Source organism: Saccostrea cucullata, unplaced genomic scaffold (genome assembly GCF_032062105.1).
Source record: "Saccostrea cucullata isolate Sc308-1 unplaced genomic scaffold, CSIRO_AGI_Scuc_v1 ctg3499, whole genome shotgun sequence".
Lineage (NCBI taxonomy): Eukaryota > Metazoa > Mollusca > Bivalvia > Ostreida > Ostreidae > Saccostrea > Saccostrea cuccullata.
Window position 1 is genome coordinate 39,319 of NW_026932928.1, and position 15,037 is coordinate 54,355.

The window sequence follows — 15,037 nt, forward strand, 5'->3', positions numbered from 1 at the left end:
CATTATTCAAATAAAGATACAAACACGTACGTGCACGACAACTTCCTCATCTCTAGGCGATCACATTAGCATCGAGTACGACTTAATGATTTCTTCAACTTTCATTTTCACGTCTGATGCAAACATGGACAATGCAGGTAAAATGCATTTTGTGTGGTTTTCTGGCATTTAAAGTAACAAATATTTACAAAAGTTGTGCCATATATATATTATGAGATTGTGAATTTCCCAAAGACTTTTTTTCTGACTGCTGGTTTGTCGATATGTCATTGATTAATTTATCAAGACAGGTCTGGTACAATCACTAGATTTAGCTATGTAGCTTGATTTACCTACATAGCTTTATTTACCTACCTGAGGTAGCTTTATTTACCTACCAAATTGATCTATTTCTATTAAAAAGCATTTTTCTCAGGGTGTGCAGACAATATCATTTTGATGCAGTGATAATTTTCAACTTTGAACTCATCTGAAAACAACTCATGAAAAAATCCCTCTTGGAAAAAAGTCTTTTTCTGCGCAATTGCAATCAAAGTTCTGAAAGTTTTGGGGCTATGTATGACAGTTAGAATGGTTACTCCAGTTCCGGTTAACACGATAATAGGTCGGTAATTATTCAGCACAATGTGAAGTAATCATACTCAGTCATGCCTCACCGCACCTCACCGTATGGTCAGATAACCAAACAATAGAATTACATGTTTTGCTCTAAATTGTCCAAACGCAGCAATGTATAAACTATCTCTGCTCTGGATTGTTTTTTAAAGCCTTCCTATTATAAATATCAATAGTCATTTAATTGCGACTTTTTGTCTCTTTTTAATAGAAAACTTTTGAAAACTTACCTAAAATTAGCTAAATAAAGCTACCTGAGGTAGATAAATAAAGCTACGTAGGTAATTCTACCTACGTAGCTAAATCTAGTGATTGTACTGCAAGATAATGAGTTTTCTGCTCTGTGGGCAAAAATCTAACTCTAAGCCCCATGACAGCCTCTCAGCATTATTTAACCATATCTTGGAAAAAAAACTTTTTAAACTTTTTAAGAAATAGAGAATTTTATGTAGGTATATATATATGTTAGTAACAAAGAAAAATACTTGATACATGTTTGTGAAGGGTTTATCAAGATATTTTCCTCTGAGTGACTATTTTTTCATATGATTTATTTAATTCATAAAGTGGAAGAAAAACTAACCGAAGTGCTTGATATGCACAGTATATATACAATGGGAGTATGGGGGCATGTCCGTCTATATATAATTAAAAAAAGTTGTTAGTAATAGTTAAAACAATGTTGATAAACCCCTGTACATGTTTGTCTTACACTGCCTAGCAAACAATTTCAGCTGTCAACATCTATACATATAAAGGAACAGACATTGAAAGCATAATGCTTATAATTACAGATGTAAATTTGATTTTGCAGGCATTTTGTCTTACTTCAACACACTGGTCAAAGAGGACCCAGATCTCTCAGCAGCTGTTGCAGCCATCAAAACTTTACTGCATTTCCTTGAAAACAACAAAAGTAAGACATTAAATTAATGCAGCGAAGATACTGTAAATGTATTACATTTGGCCTGTACGACGAGTCTTTGAAGATTTGATTTAGCTCTATAAGAATGTGCTAGATATATTAAACCTAGTGCATATATTCATAAATGTAAATTAATTCATCTATCGTACACGATAGATGAATTAATTTACATTGAATACTATATAAAGATTTAATTTAAAAATCTCTATCTGAAGTTGAAACATTGGCTGAAATGAGAGACAGATTGAAGGAGGCGATTCAGATATTGACGGAGACAGACAGCAGTACTACTTCTATCTCCTCTGCTGGAGAGCTCTTCCTTCGATTCATCACTCTCACTAGTCTGGAGCACCCAGTAAGTAACATTGAAATAGTTTATCATTACCTTACAGTGTCAAATAGAGGTATACCAAGTGTATATTAATATTTTTAAAAGATTAAATCTTGTAGAGGAAAAGACTTATGAAAATGTTTTGTTTGATGAGGTCAGATTAAGTGTTTCAGTCCATAAAAATTTTGGCACATCTTGTTATTGGGTTGAAAAAAGAAAGCCATAGTATTATGACACTGGATACTCTATCTGTTGTAAAAGTATTGGAACATATTTGGAAATTTTTAAAATAATCTTCATGGCGATATCTTAGAAATATTGATTCTCAATTTAACTAAGGGACAAATTATTGAAACTGGTACATGTTCTTAACGAATATGCATAATTCTCTAAAAAGTAAAAACAGACTAGAGCAAAGCTCGTTGCAAAGCAACGAGAAGGTCTTCCTTCCTGTTTTGACTGGAAGTGACGTCAGCAAAAAGAAAGCAATGAGCTTAGCCGTCTCCAGTCACTTTATAATTTCAATTTTGCATCAAAACCTTAAATAATAAGCTATTTTTGGCTACTTCCGGTTTGACCGGAAGTGATGTCGATGGACAGAAAATTAAGTTTTGTGCTTCTTGTGATATATGTTACCCAAAAACTTGTCAAGAACAGCAAAAATATGCATTTTCTGACTACTTCCGGTTTGACCGGAAGTGACGTCGCCGGACGCATTTTGATGACTTCATTAGATTAAGCTTGACATTTTGAACAACATTGCTTCTTGGATGTATAACAAATTCTCAATACTTTTTGAGATATCTGGAAAAAACTTTTGGCCCCTCTAGATCCCTTAATTTAGGGGTCAGCCCTTTTTTTGAGATATCATTCAAAAGATCTTGTAATTCTGCACAAATTTTGTTCTATATGTTTTAACAAAAAATTTTTAGTTTAGAAGATAAAAAGCAAAATATGTGTAAATTTTCGCTCTTTTAGGCGTTCTAATTTTTGACCCCTATATAGCACCATCTTGAATAGAGAAATCGAAAAACAAAAACCACTATGCACAACTTCAATCCTTCTATTATCTAAAATCAGTAGAATTTTTGCTCCAGCTTTAGCTGTCTCTGAGCCTTTGTCTGGAAACGAAAGCCTATGAATTTTCGTTTAAAGGGAAATAACTCAAAACCGGAAGTGACTTTTTGAAATTTTAGATAACATTCTGATGGAGTTTAGTAACGTCTATCAACTCTGAAAATTTGAGCAAAATCCATCGAGAAATGAGTGAAATATGAGGCCTCAAAGTTGGCGTCTAGGAAAAGGAAAAAAAAAGAATAATAAGAACTAGATGAGATCTCGTTGCGAGCAACGAGTAGGTCTTCCGTTAAATTTCTCGATAAGATGAGATGTGATTTTGACTGAGATATTCGTGAAAAGAGAATGACATAAAGTCTTCCTTCATTTCTTTTTAAGTTTCTGATTTTTATCACAATATTCTGAACATCTTTTGTTCAGTATGGCTTATAAAAATACCCCCTCTTTTCGAGATATAAAGCATGAAAGATGTAGCATTTTGCAACCACTTATTACGTAACATATGATCAAAACTTTATAATGTATTGTTGCAAATCATTAAGATGAATATCTTTGCTTCTCATAATGGATACTTATAAAAAAAAAAACATCGATCATGAAAGAGTTGAAGATGAAATACTTTTGACCCCTCTAAGCCCCTAATTTAAGAAGTCAGCCCCTTTTTCTTCAGATCAAATGAAAGGTCTTGTGATTTTGAAGATTTTTTGTTCAAGACTTATTCAGAAAATTCTATTTGTTGTGGATATATGTTAAATAAAAATATTTTTAAGGGTCAGTCCTACAAGTCCTCAATGGTCCTCAATGGGGCCGTTTTACACAAATTCAAAGTATGCATATTGCTTAGAACATTATTCTTGCCAGCTTTTTTTCAATATTGCTTATCAAAATATTTCCGCTTTTTGAGATATAAAGCATCAAAGATTTTACATTCTGGCCCCTTCTGACCCCATAATTACATAACATATCAAAATTTTATCATATATTGTTGCAAATCCTTAAAGATAAATACTTTTGCTTCAGTAATGTTTAACAGAATATTGATCATTAGAGAGTTATAGATAAAAGACTTTTGGCCCCTCTGAGCCCCTAATTTGAGGGGTCAGGCCCATTTTCTTGATATCAACCGAAAGCTCTTGTGATTTCAAAGACTTTTTGTTCTACAACTATTCAGAGATTTCTTTTCGTTTAGAGGATATGATTAATATAAATATTTAGGGGCCACCCCTAGAAGTCCTTAATGGGGCCATTTTACAGAAATTCAAAGTATGCATATTGTTTAGATCATTATTCTGACCATCTTTTGTTCAATATTGCTTATCAAAATTTTCCCCCTTTTTGAGATATGAAGCGTCAAAGATTTAGCATTCTGGCCCCTCGTGACCCCTAATTACGTAACATATGACTAAAATATTGTACAGTGAAACCTGTCTAATCCGACATGCACTGGGAAATGAATTTTGTGTCGGAATAGACAGGGTGTCGGATTGCACAGTGTTAAAAACAAGGAAAATACTAAAATGGGAAAGAAATTTAACGTCGGAATCCACAGTGTGTCGGATTATTCAGGTGTCGGATTAGACAGTTTTCACTGTAATATATTGTTGCAAATCGTTAATATGAACATCTTTGCTTCTGTAATGTATCACAAAATATTGATCATTAAAGAGTTAAAGATGAAAGACTTCTGGCCCTTCTGAGCCCCTAATTTGAGGATTCAGCCCCTTTTTCTTGATATCAAAGGAAAGGTCTTGTGATTTCAAAAACTTTTTGTTCTACAACTATTCAGAGATTTCTTTTTGTTTAGAAGATATACTTAATATTAATATTTAGGGGCCACCCCTACAAGTCCCTAATGGGGCCATTTTACAGAAATTCAAAGTATGCATATTGTTTAGATCATTATTCTGACCATCTTTTGTTCAATATTGCTTATCAAAATTTTCCCCCTTTTCGAGATATGAAGCGTTAAAGATTTAGCATTCTGGCCACTCGTGACCCCTAATTACGTAACATATGACTAAAATATTGTAATATATTGTTGCAAATCGTTAATATGAACAACTTTGCTTCTGTAATGTGTCACAAAATATTGATCATTAAAGAGTTAAAGATGAAAGACTTCTGGCCCCTCTGAGCCCCTAATTTGAGGAGTCAGTCCCTTTTTCTTGATATCAAACGAAAGGTCTTGTGATTTCAAAGACTTTTTGTTCTACAACTATTCAGAGATTTCTTTTCGTTTAGAAGATATACTTAATATAAATATTTAGGGGCCACCCCTACAAGTACTTAATGGGGCCATTTTACAAAAATTCAAAGTATGCATATTGTTTAGATCATTATTCTGACCAACTTTTGTTCAATATTGCTTATCAAAATTTTCCCTCTTTTCAAGATATGAAGTGTCAAAGATTTAGCATTCTGGCCCCTTGTGACCCCTTATTACGTAAGATATACTTAAAAGTAGAAAATATGTTTTTGCAAATAGTCTAAAATTAATAAAAATCGAAAAATCGAGCAGAAAAAGTGATAAAATTTTTTGGTCACAAGCGGGATCGAACCCGGGTCGCCCGCGTGACAATCCAACGCGCTAACCATTCGGCCATCGGGATCGCCGCTTCGCGTTTTCAAATGCAAATATCTCGAGATTGGCTCGGTCGATTTTCAAACAAATTACATATTTGGATTCAGAAATGGGGTCTTTATTCAATTCTAATACAAAAATATTAAAAAAGAAAAGTTGAAAAATTGCGTTTTTTAAATTCGCTTCCGGTTTCGACCGGAAGTATTGACAACGCACGAAAAGGCAATTCTGCAACGCTATAAATCATGAACTATCATCTCCAATTAATCTTAGCTTCATATCTTAAGCAGTTTTCGCTAAGTAATCAAGACAAAATTGCATTTTAAAATCAGAAAATTGTCCATATCTCACGACCGGAAGTGATGTCATCAACGAAAAAAATTTCCAATAAGGTTCAGATCAGTACCTATCAGATGTGAAAGTTTCATGAGAATCGGTCCAGTAGTTTACGAGTAATCGCGTGCACAAAATCGGTAAGAAAAATAATAATAATAATAATAATAATAATAGGGAAAAAGAAACCGAAGAATAACAAGAAGGTCTTCCGTTGGAGACGGAAGACCTTAATAATAGAGAAAAAGAAACCGAAGAATAACAAGAAGGTCTTCCGTTGGAGACGGAAGACCTTAATAAAGGTAAAAAAGAAACCGAAGAATAATAGAAGGGTCTTCCGCTGAAGACGGAAGACCCTAATAAGAAAATTGAAAAAGAAACAAAAGAATAATAGAAGGGTCTTCCGCTGAAGACGGAAGACCCTAATTATGTACCATACGACATGAAAATCATAATATATGGTTGTAGATGGTTGAGATAAACATTTTTGCTTCAGTAATGTATTACAAAATATTTACAACTAAAGAGTTATAGTTTGAAGACTTTTTGGCCCCTAATGTAAGCGCCCAGCCCCTTTTCCTTGATTTCATCTGAAAGCTCTTAAGATTTTGAACATTTTGTGTTCAACAACTATTCAGAGATTCTTTTTCGTTTTCGAGTTATTTGAAAAAATACATTTAGGGGCCAACCCTTTAACTCCTTAATGGGGACGTTTAGCGAAAAATGAAAGGTTGCATATCGTTTAGAACATGATTTTGAACATCTTTTGCTCAATATTATTTATCAAAATATTTCGCACTTTTGAGATATAAAGCTTCAAAGATTTAGTATTTTGGCCCCTTTTTGCCCCTAATTATGTACCATACGACATGAAAATCATAATATATAGTTGTAGATGGTTGAGATAAAAATCTTTGCTTCAGTAATGTATAACAAAATATTTATAACTAAAGAGTTATCGTTTGAAGACTTTTTGCCCCTTTTAGCCCCTAATTTAAGCGCCCAGCCCCTTTTTCTTGATTTCATCTTAACGCTCTTAGGATATTGAATAATTTTTGTTCAACAACTATTGAGAGATTCTTTTTCGTTTTCGAGTTATTTGCAAAAGAAACATTTAGGGGCCAACCCTTCAACTCCCTAATGGGGACTTTCAGCGAAAAATGAAAGGTTGCATTTTGTTCAAAACATGATTTTGAACATCTTTCGTTCAATAATACTTGTCAAAATATTTCTCACTTTCGAGATATAAAGCGTCAAAGATTTAACATTCTGGCCCCTTTTGGCCCCTAATCATGTATTATACGACATAAAAATCATAATATACAGTTGTAGATTGTTGAGATGAACATTTTTGCTTCAGTAATGTATAACAAAATATTGACTGTTAAAGAGTTAACAAAAAAAGACTTTATGCCCCTTTTGGCCCCTAATTTGAGTGCCCAGTCCCTTTTTCTTGATTTCATCTTGAAGCTCTTATGATTTTGAACACTTTTTGTTCAATAACTATTCAGAGTTTCTTTTTCGTTTTCGAGTTATTTGCAAAAGATTATTTAGGGGCCAACCCTTCAACTCCCTAATGGGGACTTTTTGCGAAAAATGAAAGGTTGCATATTGTTCAGAACATGATTCTGAACATCTTTTGTTCAATATTACTTGTCAAAATATTTCTCACTTTCGAGATAAAAAGCGTCAAAGATTTAGCATTCTGGCCCCTTTTAGCCCCTAATCATATATTATACGACATTAAAATCATAATATATAGTTGTAAAATGTTAAGATAAACATTTTTGCTTCAGTAATGTATAACAAAATATTGACTGTTAAAGAGTTATCGAAAAAAGACTTTTAGCCCCTTTTGCCCCTTAATGTGATGAGTCAGCATTTTTTTCCTGATATCATATTAAAGATCTCATTCTGCACAAATTTTGTTCAGTATATTTTAACAAAATAATTATACTTTAAAAGATATGATGCAAAATGTCTCCAAAAATCAGTCAAGATTCGTGTCCTAAATTTTGACCCCTACCGAGCTTCCATACTAAACACTTCAGGAAATTATCCTGACCCAGGTGCACCATGGCAACATGTCCTCTATCATCACTGAAAATTTCAGCGCTCTAGCTCAAGCCGTTTTTGAGATCAATAACAGACAAGAAGGTCCTCTGAATTTTAATAAAAGGGCGATAACTCTAGACCGGAAGTACATATCCTCGAAAAAACCCACCGGAATTAACTTCAAATAAAAACGCATCATCCCTGAAAATTTGGATAAAATCGAATGAGCCATCACTAAGAAATCGCCTGCACAAATTTTGTAAGAAAAAAAAAGAATAACAATAATAAAGGGGAAAAAGAAACCGAAGAATAATAGAAGGGTCTTCCGCTGAAGACGGAAGACCCTAATAATCTTAATCATCAGAATCAGTAGAAGGTCTTCCGTTGGAAACGGAAGACCTTAATAAAACAAAGTTTGTAATTCATTTACTTGAGTATAATAAAATGATATTGTCTTTGAATGGGATTCAGCCAAATGTTTTCAAGTATATTTTTCTTTAACCTGTTATAAATTACAGAATATACAGGATTGTCAGAGAATACTGGTAGAGAGAGGGAACCTTTTCCTGAATAAAATCAAGAATTCACGTCAAAAAATTGCCAAACAAGCTCAACAGTTTATTAGAGATGGCACAGTAAGTAAGGGGTAATATCTTTTCAAATCCCAAAAATATTGGTTATCTTGGATGTTTAAATTTCTTGCTTTATGACAAGCAAATCTTGAAAACAATTTTTAGCTTACCTCAACGAAGTTGGGGGAGCTTATGTAATACCCTCGGCGTCGGCGTCCCAGGTTAAGGTTAATTTTTTTGGAGCAGTTTTCTTTTTAAGTACTTCTGTATATTGATTAGACATGCATGAAAGATGCTTCTAATGTGTTTCACTGTACCAGTCAAAGTTTCAGATGCTGCAATTTCAGCAAAGGAATGACCAGGTTAATGTTTTTGGAGCAGGTTAACATTTTTGGTGCAGTTTTTGGTGTAGGTCTCATGTCCAAGGAACTATAAGCCCTATGTTGACCAAACTTACATGGATGGTACATGTAAGGATGCACATAACCAGGCTTGCTTCGGATGCTGAATCTGACCTACATTTTCCGGTTGAGTGAACAGGTTAATGTTTTTGGTGCAGGTGTCATTTCCAAGTAACTATAAGCCCTATGTTGACCAAACTTGCATGGATGGTACATCTAAGGATGCACATTAGCAGACTTGCTTCGGATGCTGAATCTGACCTACATTTTCCGGATGAGTGAACAGGTTAATGTTTTTGGTGCAGGTCTCATTTCCAAGTAACTATAAGCCCTATGTAGACCAAACTTGCATGGATGATACATATATGGATGTACACTACCAGAATTGCTTCGGATGCTGAATCTGACCTACATTTTCTGGTTGAGTGAACAGGTTAATGTTTTTGGTGCAGGTCTCATTTCCAAGTAACTATAAGCCCTATGTTGACCAAACTTGCATGGATGGTACATCTTAGGATGCATACTACCAGACTTGCTTCGGATGCTGAATCTGACCTACATTTTCTGGATGAGTGAACAGGTTAAAGTTTTTGGGGCAGGATTCATTTCCAAGTTACAATGAGCCTATAATGGCTAAACTTGCGTGGATGATACATCTTAGGATGCATACTACCAGACTTGCTTCGGATGCTGAATCTGACCTACATTTTCTGGATGAGTGAACAGGTTAAAGTTTTTGATGCAGGATTCATTTTTTTCTGGATGAATGAGGAGATTAAATTTTTAAGCAGGTTTCATTTCTAATTAACTATTAGCCCTATATTGTGCAAACTTGCATGGATGATACATCTTAGGATGCATACTAATGGACTTGCTCCGGATGCTGAATTCGACATACATTTTCCAGATAATGGACCAGGTAAAAAGTTATGGGTGCAGGTCTATCACCAAGAAACTCTTAAACTTGCTTCAGATGCTGGATTTGATCACATTTTTGTGATGAAGAACTAGATTGAAGTTTTTATATAGGTCTATTTCAAAGTATCAGATCAAAATTTCATAAATGTTGCATTTTTGGATGTACACTTTTTGTTGGGTAATTGTGTGACTTTGCCTTACTTAAAGGCAACATTCGTTGAGGTGAGCTCTGTAATCTCTGATTACCTATGTTTTAATAAGAGAAAAAGTTACTTCCTTGAGTTTCTAGACAAACAATGTGTAAACACACTTATTAATATGATTGAAACTCTACATTAATTGCTTATTTCATTTTTCATTTTATTGTTACAATGCTTTATGACTGCACAATTTTAAAATCTCTTTTCAGACTATCTTGACACACTCAAAGTCCAGAGTTGTTTTACAAGTGTTAAAGGAGGCCCAGCAATGCAACAAAAGATTCCATGTCTATGTAACAGAATCTCTACCCAACAAATCAGGGTACACTGGTCTTATGAAATTAATGAAAAAATCTCCTGAGCATCCTTCATTTTACCTAAGAGTTATTTCCCCTTACCTCTATACTAACAAAATTTAAAGAAAATGTTTTTAAAGACAATTCATTAATGTACTGTATATCACCAACATTTTTTACACCTTATTTTCAGGAGATGGTGATTTAAAATATTCTTTTTAAGGAAAGAATTTAATAGCTACCCAATTTATACGATATAAATTGGGAAGCTATTAATTTCTTTTCTTATAATTTAATTATTATTCATTAAATGTAAAAAAAAAAAAAAGAAGAAGATTTACATTAATTACATTTACATTACTTAAAGAATGACTTCAAATTGTACAAAATTTTAATGTAACCTCGGGCGGATTGATACGTTTTTGATGCAAGTCATAGTGACGTAAGCAACCCAATTTATACGATATAAAGTAATTTTTTTTCAGTCAAAAACCCCTTTACAACCAGAATTAAATTATTATACAAATAAACACAAGAAAATCTTTTTTGAGTAGTTGCATAGTCTCACAGAATTACTTGAAAATAAAGTCCCTGCGAACGATGAGCGATTTATAGTATTTTCTTCATCATGATTTGAGGTCATAACAAAATCAGCTGCATATATGTTACCATTTGGCTTTCAATTTACAGTGTGGACACGTATAATGAACTTCAGAAAATGGAGATCCCAGCTACACTTATATTGGATGCGGCAGTTGGGTAATCATTTAAGATCGAGTTTTAGGTTAAATTAATTTTAATACACCAATCAATGCTGAATAAAACCCTAGCTTGAAGATTTTGTACAAAATACTTTATTCAAATTTTTAATGTACATGTATGTGTATATTATACTAGAGTATGTCAACAGTTTTAAAGTAAAAGCGATTTCATTATTAAAGATTTACGATAAAGGAACATACTTGTTCTTACAGAACAATGAAAAATCTGGTACATTTCCATGGTAACAGGTTTTACTTATGTAGTACTGTTGAAAACTAGTAAAAGATAATTTGAGAATAGATGTGTCGTTTTACGGTAGTACATGTACTTGTTGCTATAATCATCTTGCTGTTACTTCAGTTTCTTTGCTTTGTGACAGATACGTGATGGAGAAAGTGGACATGGTCCTGGTGGGAGCTGAGGGGGTGGTGGAGAGTGGAGGAATCATTAATAAGGTGGAGTTATTATAGCTTTTCTAGAAATTTTCCCCAAAAAACTCTGAAAAGACAAAAATAAATTATCAAGTTGAAAGGGCAGTGCAAATTAATCTTTTCTAGGATATGTACAGTGAAAACTAGCTAGTCCAACACCTGTCCATTCCATTTTATTGTGAATTCTGACCCTTATTAAAATTCCCATCTTAATATTTTCTATGTTCTTTATACTCTGACTTTTCTGACACAAGTTTTGTCTCCCCTTGCTTGAAAGATTAGACAAGTTTTAATTGAAATGTTAATCTTTAATCCATTATTTTTTTAATATCAGAGAGGACATTCTAAGTCCTGGAAATTTTTTCCAGTAATATTTTGATAGTGTATATAAAAATACAGGTATTTTAGTAGAACTTAGTGCAACAAAGTAAATGCTTTGTATCTGAATTTTATATTGATTTAAACAATAAACAATTAAATGTTGGTTTTTCCTCCAGATTGGAACATACACAATGGGACTAACAGCAAAAACCATGAATAAACCATTTTATGTGGTGGCAGAGAGTTTTAAATTTGCCCGATTATATCCTCTGAACCAACAAGATCTACCCAATGAATTCAAGGTATATGACAAATTACCTTAATGATGTTCTATAGATCAGTATTCAATATTGAGTCCCTCCTTTGTTAAGGTTTACATGTATTGAATTTTTGCTATTGATAATTAATGTCAAATTAATATGAAGATTTCGATATCACCCTGACAATTTCATGCTTTCTTCTGACTCCCGTTGTTTTCCTCCTTTTTCAGTACCACGCGAGCACTTTAAAATCTAGTCCGGACCTGAGGAAGGAGCACCCATTGGTTGATTACACCCCACCCTCCTACATAACTCTACTATTTACAGACCTCGGTATTCTCACACCTTCAGCTGTCAGTGATGAACTCATTAAATTATACTGTTAATGTTATGAGCGTTGTCAATTTTTCTTATGACTTATATTACATGATTTACATGTATATTAATTCAACCAAAACTTTATAACCATCAAGACTATAAGCCATGAGGATAATAGTCATCTGCCAACATAGCATAAAGGCTAGAAAACTATGTTGAAATGAAAAACAAAATGATTACACTATATGCGTTGGCAGATGGAAAGAGTATGAAAAAGTTCCTGTAAGAATGGCAAAAGAAGGTGGAGAGTAATTCCATTGGATAACATGAGGCCTTTGGGCCACATTGTACACCTGAGCATATTGGCAAGGAAAAAAGCAAAATTGAAAAGTGTACATGGACGGGGGAGGACTTGAATTTCTAAATTACCTGATAATGCTTCCATATCAATATAACAAATGGCTTTGCTGTTCTTTAGCAGCAGATTTTTTCATCAATTCATTTGTAAAAGTTTGATCCCCCACTGTGGCCCAGCCTTCCACCCGGGGCCCCCATTTGAATAACATTGATTCTAAACCACCTGAAGAAACCTCTAGATCAATATTACTAATCATGGCCTTTCTGTTCTTGAGAAAAAGATTTTTAGCTCACCTAGACGAAATCGAGATGAGCTTATGCTATACCCCTGGCGTCATCGTTAGCATAGGCATCCCAGTTCAAGTTTTAGGAGCAAGTCCATTCCAAAGTAACTATAAGCCATAACTGGACCAAACTTGCAAGGGTGATGTATCTAGAGTTGGACACTACCAGACTTGCTTTGGATGCTGGATCAGGCCTGGGGGCCATAAAAATTAGACGAGCTCACTTTTGATCTCAGTCTAACTTTTCCACTATATGTTCCTTTTGGAAGAAGTGAGACTGAGATCAAAAGTGAGCTCGTCTAAGTTTTATGGCCCCTAGGCCTGACCTACATTTTGCAGATGAGAGACTAGGTTTAAATTTTTGGACCAGGTCCATTCCCAAATAACTAAAAGCCCTACCTGGACCCTTGCTGCCCGCACCCTACCCCTCAGGTCATGATATGAACAAACTTGAGTCTACACTACCTGAGAATGCTCCCATATAAATAAAATCTGACTTTGCTGATCTTGAGAAGATTTTTAAAGATAGTTTCCTATACAAGAATATTTATGTAAAACTTTGATCCCCATTGTGGTCCCACCTTAGCCTCAGGGTTATGACATTATCAAACATTATACTATCTGAGGATGTTTCCACATAATTAAATTTCATCTCTCCTAGCCCAGTGGTTCTTGAGAAGAAGATTTTTAAAAGATACCACCAAATATTCACTAATTCTTAATTTTTATCTCCCCTTGATAAAATGTGTGGCCCATACATGAATCCCCTTTATCTACATGTATGGATCCTTCATGGCAAGTTTGGTTGAAATTGGCCCAGTGTTTCTGGAGAAGAAGTAAAAAATGTGAAAAGTTTACAGACAGATGGACAAACTGTGATCAGAAAAACTCACTTGAGCTTTCAATTCAAGTAAGCTAAAAACTAAAATGAAGTCTGATTTTTGTAATTAGGAGTGTTTAAAGATACGATGTCTCAATTCACTTCTTTGTACAGGAACTCGATCAAGGGAGAAGCACAATCAACAAAATTAATTTCCATTTTTATCAAACACACTATGCTCTAATAATTACAACAACAAAAATCTCTAATTACAATTCCAATTCTTAAAACAATAGATAAGTGGACTTTCAGAGGCAGTACAATATACTGCTACTACAGATAAAGTTTGTGTCTATATGCAAATTTATGAATACATGTACTAGCCATATTAAATTCATCAATCATGTTCATTTCATTTTCTTCTATTTCCATGCACATTTATAGCATGCCAAATTCACAAAAATGAGATAAACATAGTTTCACAGTTGATAAACTACTACTAGGTTTATCAACTGTAAACTATAGTTTATGGACTGTAAACTATAGTTAACAATTCCTTAACTATAGTTTAAATCATTCTGTAAAACTATATTTAATGGTTGTTAACGAATGCTAATCTAAGTTTAGCTGTCTGTAATAAAGCGTTAACAATAGATTTTGTTGATAAACATAGATTCACATTTGTAAACTATAATTTACAATCGTAAACTATAGTTAAGAGATGTTATTCATAGTTTCACTAATCGTGAAACTATATGTATCAGATTGTTAACTATAATTAAGAGTTGTAAACCATAGTTTACAAATTATGAAACTGTTTTTATCAGATAATCTATGTTTTGCAATCACAAATAAATGTTTTCGGTGTTAAGTATAGTTTACGGTTGTGAAACATATAGATTATCAAGTTAACTATGGTTTTCAGATGTAAAATGTAAATTAATATCATTAACTATAGTTTACAATTTGTAAACTATAGTTTAAAACTGATAAAACTAGTTTATCGAATTCAAATGTGAAACTATGTTTAGCTCAATTTTGTTAATTTGGCATGCCATACACATGCATTTTTGATGTATGATAATTTAACTGCAGTAAAAGTTATTGTTATACCTTTTGAAAATTGTTCATGTACAAATCTATACGAAAAAAGTCCAACAAATCTTATGTTTTGCTGAGC

General features: G+C 33.5%; 1 protein-coding gene across 1 annotated transcript; it reads left to right on the plus strand.

Moving 5' to 3' along the window:
- The first annotated feature begins 62 nt into the window (after positions 1–62).
- LOC134236554 (translation initiation factor eIF-2B subunit alpha-like) lies at positions 63–12,464 on the plus strand. The gene is made up of 9 exons (XM_062718723.1): positions 63–137; positions 1,430–1,531; positions 1,756–1,895; positions 8,436–8,552; positions 10,218–10,330; positions 10,995–11,063; positions 11,446–11,521; positions 11,995–12,120; positions 12,309–12,464. Exons 1-9 carry the CDS (start codon positions 86–88, stop codon positions 12,462–12,464), a joined length of 951 nt encoding a protein of 316 aa, XP_062574707.1. The 5' UTR covers positions 63–85.
- The last annotated feature ends 2,573 nt before the right edge of the window (positions 12,465–15,037 follow it).

Excerpts from the sequence above, each read along its gene's own strand:
- LOC134236554 (XM_062718723.1), top strand. The coding sequence starts at position 86 with ATGATTTCTTCAACTTTCATTTTCACGTCTGATGCAAACATGGACAAT. Across the intron at positions 8,553-10,217 it reads AGTTTATTAGAGATGGCACA|ACTATCTTGACACACTCAAA; the intron begins GTAAGTAAGGGG and ends ATCTCTTTTCAG. Across the intron at positions 11,064-11,445 it reads ATATTGGATGCGGCAGTTGG|ATACGTGATGGAGAAAGTGG; the intron begins GTAATCATTTAA and ends GCTTTGTGACAG.